Raw genomic sequence first — 8448 nt, 5'->3', positions numbered from 1 at the left:
AAAAAAAAAAAAAAAAAAAAAAAAAAAGAAACCCCATCTCTACTCAAAATACAAAAACTAGACAGGTGTGGTGGTCCAGGCCTATAATCCCAACTACTCAGGAGGCTGAGGCAGGACAATGGCTTGAACCTGGCAAGCAGAGGCTACGGTGAGCCAAGATCATGCCACTGTACTCCAGCCTGGGTGACAGAGCGAGACTCCATCTTAAAAAAAAAAAAAAAAAAAGAGTTGGGTCACTAAGGAAAACTGAAAACACCTGCAGGTCCAACTGGGATAAGAGCAGATTAATGTACAAAAAGCAGATGCCTAATACTGGAGGCATCAGAAGAACCAGTAAGGAAGAAATCTGAAATATACTCTCCCTTCCTATGTAATAACTTACAAAGTTACTTTACCTTTCTGTAGATTTGGAACGGGAACGAGAGCGAGAACGGCTGCCTCCTCGACGTCTATCCCTTGAACGATGCCGCTTCCTGTCTTTAGATGGGGAAGTCTTCCGGTCCCGGTCTCTATCCCGCTCTCTGTCAGGTGTCCGTGATCGCTTCCTTTCCTCCTTGGAAGGTGATGCATCCCGGTCCTTTTTGTCAGCCAGCTCTCCTGCCATCTGTAATGAGTAGGAAGAGTACTTTACAATGTACTAGTCGCTGCTCTAAACTGCTTATGTATAATTCACTTACTCTCAAAACAACCCTATGAGGTGGATATACTAGTATGTCTACCGTACAGATGAGAAAGCAGAAGCTCAGGTATATAAAGGAACTTGTCTGAGGGCAGACAGGTGGTAGCAGAGTTACAGGTATCTGGCTCCACCGGCCATCATTACTCACTATACTATATTGTCTCCCTGTGATTCCTTTCAGCGTCTCACTCTGTCACCCAGGCTGGAGTGCAATGGTGCAATCATAGGTCAGTGCAGCCTCAACTTCTTGGGCTCAAGCCATCCTCCTGCCTCGCCTGGCTAATTTATTTTTTGTAGGGACAGGGTCTCACTATGTTGCCCAGGCTGGTCTTAAATTCCTGGCCTCAAGCAATCCTCCTGCCTCAGCCTCCTAAAAGGCTGAGATTACACGTGTGAGCCACAGTGCCTGGCCAATTCTTTTTTATACATTCATTTCTAAATAGGTACAGTGAATATACAATATTTTTATAAGTAGACTGCAAAAGAGTATTAAAAGAAGTGTTAGTGAATAAACAGTGTACCAACTATTTCTAGAAACTTCCTATATTGCTTACTTACAAGTTTATTAGGTCTGACAACCCACTAGGATCAGTCAGCACACATATATCTGAGAGAGATAAATTTTCTTGAGCTCATAAAGAAAGCTCAATGGTGAAAAAAAGTTTAACTTTGAGATCTGGATTATATTACAATTAGTACCACAAGGAGAACCTGAATTTACGTGGAGAAACACACTTTTACTCAGATTAAAAGAAATGTACCTCTAGTTATACAATGGAAAAAACTTAGTGAAGGGTACATGCAGGACCTCTGTACACATTTTTTAACTTCCTGTGAAACTATAATTACTTCAAAATATATACATTTTTAAGTATCGAAAACTAGAGGTCACAGAATTGAGTACCAACAACTGGAGGCTGTTGACATTCCCTGTTCAGATTTTCACAACCTTGGTCATCTGCATAACCCAGTTTTGTGAAAGGTTTCAGCAGCAATTTGTTTCCCTCCTACCTAGGAGACACCACTCCCACACTGTCAACTATTCTTTGGACTATGAAATGTAGTTCAGCCTGGAGCTAAAACTGCAGCAAGCCTGAATCTGCAACCAACCTCATCTTTATCCCAAAGACTTGGAATACATTTCTCACAACTTATTTTATCCCCAGAAGGTTCAGCTCAAATGGTTCCTTAAGCTTTAGCATACAAGTCCCCTTTCTCATGCCATTCCTTGCCATATATCCTTAAGAAAGATTGTATAAAGATGAGAAAAGAAAAATGAACAAGAGGTCGGGCGCGGTGGCTCATGGCTGTAATCCCAGCACTTTGGGAGGCCATGGTGGGAGGATCATGAGGCAAGAGATCGAGATCGTCCTGGTCAACATGATGATACCCCATCTCTACTAAAAATACAAAAATTGGCCAGGCATGGTGACACGCCCCTGTAGTCCTAGCTATTTGGGAGGCTGAGGCAGGAGAATCGACTGAACCTGGGAGCTGGAGGGTGCAGTGAGCAGAGATCGTGCCACTGCACTCCAGCCTAGCAGCAGAGCAAGACTCCGTCCCAAAAAAAAAAAAAAAAAAAAAAGAACAAGCAGCACGCTTCCCCCACCCCTTTTTTTTTTTTTTTTTTTTTTTTGAGACGGAGTCTTGCTCTGTCATGAGGCTGGAGTGCAATGGTGTGATCTCAGCCTCTGGGTTCAAGCAATTCTTCTGCCTTAACCTCCAAGTAGTTGGGATTATAGGCACCTGACACCATACCCAGTTAATTTTTGTATTTTTAGTAGAGACGCAGTTTCACCATCTTGGCCAGGTTGGTCTTGCACTCCTGATCTCATGATCCACCCACCTAGGCCTCCCAAACTGCAGGGATTACAGGCATGAACCATCGCACCTGGCCTCACAAGAAGCACTTTCAAAAGGTGAGGATGACCCATTTTATCTCACAAACATCTGAGAAATGGCTGACTGTTCTGTATCAGTACATTATGTACATCACATAGAAATACCTATGTCTTGACCAGGTATGGTGTCTCATGCCTATAATCTCAGCACGTTGGGAGGCTGAGGTGGGCAGATCACTTGTCCAGGAGTTCAAGACCAACCTGGGCAATATGCCAGAAACCCATCTCTACTAAAAATATAAAAAATTAGCCAGGCATGGTGGCACAACTACTCAGGAGGCTGAGGTAGAAAGACTGCTAGGGCCTGGGAGGTGGAGGTTGCAGTGAGCTAAGATTGTGCCACTGCACCCCAGCCTGGGCAATGAGGGAAAACCCTGTCTCAAAAAAAAAAAGAAGAAAAAGTAGAAAGAAAGAAAGAAAAAAAAAGAACACTTATAGCCCTAAGAAAACAATCCCAAAGGAAGGCTACTTTCTCTGTACAGCATTCTGGATATCATTCATTCTTTCAAAAAATATTCACCAAGCACCTACAAGGTGCCAGAAATTGTTATAGGTAATGGCGACAAAGCAGTAAAGAAAATAAAGTTACTGAGTGCTGTGGCTGACACCTGTAATCCCAACACTTTGGGAGGCTGAAGCAGGCAGATCATGAGGACAGGAGTTCAAGACCAGCCTGACTAACATGGTGAAACCCCATCTCTACTAAAACTACAAAATTAGCCAGGTGTGGTAGCATGCGCCTGTAGTCCCAGCTACTTGGGAGGCTGAGGCAGGGGAATCACTTGAACCCAGGAGGCAGAGGTTGCAGTGAGCCAAGACTGCCCCACTGCTCTCTAGCCTGGGTGACAGAGCCAGACCCTGTCTCAAACCAAAAAGAAAAACCACAGTGATACGATGGGTAGGGGTACAAACAAGAGATAGGTGGCTCAGGGAAGAAGTTTTAGTTGATTTTTAAGCTGAGTTTGAATGATGGGAAAAAGAGCCATGAAAAGATCAGGGTAAAAAACGCTTCTTAGATAGAACAGAGGTGAGTACTAAGAAACTGGAGCAGGAACTAGCTTAGCGTGTTTGTCAGGTTTGTTTTGTTGTTGTTGTTGTCGCTGAGACAGGGTCTCACTCTCTCACCCAGGCTGGAGGGCAGTGGCACAATCACTGCAGCCTTGACTTCCCAGGCTAAAGCAATCCTCCTGCCTCAGCCTCCCAAGTAGCCAGGACTATAGGCATATGCTATCACACTCAACTAATTTTTTTTTTTCTTTTGAGATGGAGTCTCACTCTGTCGCCCAGCCTGGAATGCAGTGGTATGATCTTGGTTCACTGCAATCTCCAACTGCTGGGTTCAAGCAATTCTCCTGCCTCGGCCTCCTAAGTAGGTGGGACTACAGGAGCACGCCACCATGCCTGGGTAATTTTTGTTTGTTTTTGTTTTTGTTTTTTTTGAGACAGAGTCTTGCTCAGTCGCCAGGTGCTAGGCTGGAGTGCAGTGGCACGATCTCGGCTAACTGCAACCTCTGCCTCCCAGATTCAAGTCATTCTCCTGCCTCAGCCTCCTGAGTAGCTGCGACCTCAGGCACGCACCACCATGCCAGGCTAATTTTTGTATTTTTAGTAGAGACGGGGTTTCACCATGTTGGCCAGGATGGTCTCGATCTCTTGACCTCATGACCCACCCACCTTGGCCTCCCAAAGTGCTGGGATTATAGGCGGGAGCCACGGCGCCCAGCCCTAATTTTTTTTTTTTTTTTTTTTGAGACAGAGTTTTGCTCTCTCACCGAGGCTGGAGTGCAACAGCGTGATCTCAGCTCACCGCAACCTCCACCTCCCAGATTCAAGCGATTCTCCTGCCTCAGCCTCCCGAGTAGCTGGTATTACAGGCATATGCTACCATGCCCGGCTAATTTTTGTATTTTTTGTGGAGGCGTGGTTTCACCATGTTGGCCAGGCTGGCCTCGAACTCCTGACCTCAAGTAATCCGCCCACCTCAGCTTCCCAAAGTGCTGGGATTACAGACATGAGCCACTGCACCCAGCCCCAACTAATTTTTAAAATTTTTATTAGAGACATGGTCTCAATTTGTTGCCCAGGCTAGTCTTGAACTCCAGGGCTCAAGCAATCCTTCTGCCTCAGCCTCCCAAAGTGCTGGTATTACAGGTGTGAGCCACTGCACAACTACACTGCAGTTAAAAACATCTGTGGCCGGGCACGGGGCTCACACCTGTAATCCCAGCACTTTGGGAGGCTGAGGCAGGTGGACTGCCTGAGCTCAGGAGTTTGAGACCAGCCTGGGCAAGACAGTGAAACCCCATCTCTACTAAAATACAAAAATTAGCTGGGCATGACAGTTTGTGCCTATAATCCCAGCTACTCGGGAGGCTGAGACAGGAGAATCACTTGAAACCGGGATGCAGAGGCTGCAGTGAGTCGAGATAGAGCTATTGCACTCCAGCCTGGGCAACAAGAGTGAAACTCTGTCCCCCACAAAAAAAAAAAAAAAAGAAAAAGAAAGAAAGAAAGAAAACTATACTTGTGTGGCCAGGCCTGGTGGCTCATGCCTGTAGTACCAGCACCTTGTGAGGCTGAGGAGGGAGGATCACTTGAGCCCAGGAGTTCAACTCGAGAGCAGCCAGGATAATATAGCAAGACTTCCTGTCTATTCTGAACAATAAAATTTTACATTTATAAACAGTTAAAAATCAGCCAGAGGCCAGGGGCGCAGTGGCTCATGCCTGCAATCCCAGCACTCTGGGAGGCCGAGGTGAGTGGATCTCTTGAGGTCAGGAGTTCAAGACCAGCCTGGCCAACATGGTGAAACCTCATCTCTACTAAAAATACAAAAATTAGCTGGGCATGGTGGCACCTGCCTGTAATCCTAGCTACTCAGGAGGCTGAGGCAGGAGAATCACTTGAACCTCAAAGGCAGAGGTTGTAGTGAGCCGAGATCTCACCACTGCACTCCAGCCTAGGCAACAGAGCGAGACTCTGTTTCAAAAACAAAAACAAAAATTAGCCGGGCATGGTGTTGGGCGCCTGTAATCCCAGCTACTTGGAAGGCTGAGGCAGAACTGCTTGAACCCGGGAGGCTGGGGTTGCAGTGAGCTGAGATTATGCCACTGCACTCCAGCTCGGGTGACAGAGCAAGACTCCTTCCATCTCAAACAAAATCAGCCAGGTGTGGTGGTTCACGTTTATAATCCTAGTACTTTGGGAGGCTGAGGGTGGGTGGAATGCTTGAGCTCAAAAGTGCTCAAGAGCTCATAGGCAGAGGCCTGGGAGGAAAGTATCGTCCAGGGACATAGCTTGTGCCCCCAGGAGCCAATACTACCTATGGGGCCCACGACCCCTTCGCTCCTGCCCAGGGAGGATCACCTGAGCCTGGGCTGAGCTAGAAAGACCACTTAAGCCTAGGAAGTAATGATGCAGGGGGAATACTGATTCAAGATGAGTTCAGTGAGCTGGGCAGGAGTCAGATCATGAAAATGTGTTACAGGCCAGAGTAGAGCAACTTGGATTTTAACTGCAATGGGGATCTTAGAAGAGCTTTAAACAGGAAGCAATCTAATACTTCAGTGACTTGCAAGAAAATAGACAGTAGAGAGGCAGAGTGAATACACAACCATTGAGAGTGCTATTACAGTAGTCTAGGCAAGACAAGGCAGTGGCTTGTTCTAGGAAGGTGGCAATGGAGATGGAAAGAATTAGGCAGCATCAGAGCATATTCTGGAGGACTTACTGATGAAGGGAGAAAAGGAAAGAGGAGACACAAAGGTAGTTCCTAAATTTATAGTTTCCAGCAACCTGACAGTTTGTGGTGCCATAGCAAACAAACTGGAGAAGACTAGGGAAGCAACAGATTTAAGTGGAAATCAAAAGTTTCATTTTGGCCAGGTTGAGTGTGAGATGTCAGTAAGACAACCAAGTGGAGATTCCTGGAAGGCAAATAGAAATGCAAATCTAGAACTCAGGAGAGAGGGTCTGTAGACAAAAGCTTGAGTCACCAATACACAGATAGCTTTTAAAGCCATGGAACACTTAATAATAGGCAGCATTAGTGAAAGAAAAAAAAATAGCAGAGAGAAAGATCCAGGATTGAGCTCTGGAACACTTTAACAGGAATTAGGCACAGGATGAACAAGAGAAAAAAACTGGAAAGAACCAGCAGCCATTGAGAAAAGAGAAAGAAGAGTACGGCAACAAAGAAGCCAAAAACATGTTTCAAGGAGGGAGGGGTCAACTGTGTCAAGTACCACCGAAGTGGAGAGGGACTAAGGGACAGGGAAGCAACCACTGAATTTGGAAAAATGGAGATTATTGGTGATCTTGACAAGAGCTGTTTCAGTGGCATTAAGGGAATGGAAGCCTGAGTGGAATGAGTTTGGAAGAGAATGAAAAAGGAGAAGACAGTAAATACAGGCAACTTTTATTACAGGTTCTATTATCACAAGGATCAAATAACCAAGCTGACTCTGGCCATGCTTCCCAGCAGCCTTCCTCTCAAACTTCCAGATCTTCTGGGTCCTCAGTTCTTGCAGGGCAGGGGCACATTCTTTATTTTCATTCGATGAAGTATTTATCAAGCATCTACTGTATGCAAGGCACAGTGCTAGGCGCTATGTGAGTTACAAAAGGAAATTCTGTTCACAGGAAGTTTTTAGAACAAGTGGTATGAGGCCCGGCGCAGTGACTCAGGCCTCTAATCCAACACTCTGGGAGGCCGAGGCAGGTGGATTGCCTGAGCTGCAGAGTTTGAGGGCAGCCTGGGGAACACGGTGAAACCACGTCTCTACTAAAAATACAAAAAATTAGCCGGGCGTGGCAGCGTGCGCCTGTAATCCCAGCTACTCGGGAGACTGAGACAAGAGAATCGCTTGAACCCGGGAGGTGGAGGCTGCAGTGAGCCAAGATCCCGCCATTGCACTCCAGCCTGGGCGACAGAACGAGACTCTGTCTTAGAAAAAAAACAAAAAACAAAAAAAAAACAGGCACGCACAAGGACAATAGGGAGTATGAGACACACACATACCAAGAATAGTATCAAAGCTCAGCTGTAGTATTACGGGTGTTCAAAGGCGTTTCCTTTCACTTGTAAAAGGTGAGGTGGAAGGCTTGGTAGAGGAAGTGACTTACGAGCCTTTAAGTAGAATTTGAAGATATGTAATTAAGGACGCGGAAAAGAAGTCATTCCCGGCAAAAGAAATAATAAGCGCGGCGCAGAGGCGGGAAAGCATGGACTGATTCTGAGAAAAGTCAGAGTTCCAGTTTGGCTGCAGCAAAGGCTACTTGAAGCATGAAAGAATAAGGTCAGACTGGGGGTATCACAGGCGCTGTGCCCATGGGCAGAGTTGTGGGAGGAAAATATCGTGCAGGGACGTGGCCTGTGTCCGCAGCAGCCAACACTACCCCTGGGGCCCGGGCCCCTTCGCTCCTGCTAGCGCGAGCTTCCCGGGTTCATGCTCCTTCCCTGAGGCGTTCTTTCCCGCCTCGTCCCAGAGGCAGGGGCCACCGCCGTGCCCCGACTCTCGCCCTCTCTGTAAGCCCGTGGGAACCGCCTCCTCTGCCCGGGACTCACCACCCTGAGTCTGAACCGCCCAACGCGGCCTCAACGTCGCGGAACCGTCGCCATCTTTCCCGTTTCCTGGTCGCGGAGATGCAACCCCCACCGGCCGCGCGGCAAGCTGGGAAAACGAGTTCCTGGAGCTGGGCGGCGCAGGCCGACATTGAGGCCTGGGAACTACCAATCCCAGAATGCACAACGCGAGCGCCCGCCCCAGGCTGTTGGGTAGGCAGGCCAGAGAGGTTCGCCACAGCTTAGTGTCCGGGAAGGAAGAGTTTCTCGTGAATAGGCTTCCGGCATTAGGTTCTCCCGCCGAA

The 8448-nt window shown here is 47.2% G+C and overlaps 1 protein-coding gene across 2 annotated transcripts in view; it reads right to left on the bottom strand.

The window, feature by feature from the left end:
- Nucleotides 1–8246, bottom strand: part of DDX23 (DEAD-box helicase 23) — a 22871-nt gene extending 14625 nt beyond the window's left edge. Inside the window, exons 1-2 of one of the 2 annotated variants that reach the window (XM_032294878.1) lie at nucleotides 8147–8246; nucleotides 396–604 (exon numbers count right to left, since the gene is read on the bottom strand). In XM_032294878.1, the coding sequence (XP_032150769.1) occupies nucleotides 396–604 (209 nt within the window). In that variant the 5' untranslated portion in view covers nucleotides 8147–8246. The remainder of the gene's footprint in view (nucleotides 1–395; nucleotides 605–8146) is intronic. The other variant, XM_032294876.1, reaches the window with a different exon arrangement.
- Between the last annotated feature and the right edge of the window lie 202 nt (nucleotides 8247–8448).

Source organism: Sapajus apella, unplaced genomic scaffold (genome assembly GCF_009761245.1).
Source record: "Sapajus apella isolate SASKATOON/1434 unplaced genomic scaffold, GSC_monkey_1.0 scaffold2, whole genome shotgun sequence".
Classification (NCBI taxonomy): Eukaryota; Metazoa; Chordata; class Mammalia; order Primates; family Cebidae; genus Sapajus; species Sapajus apella.
This window is presented reverse-complemented; position numbering and strand designations above follow the sequence as displayed.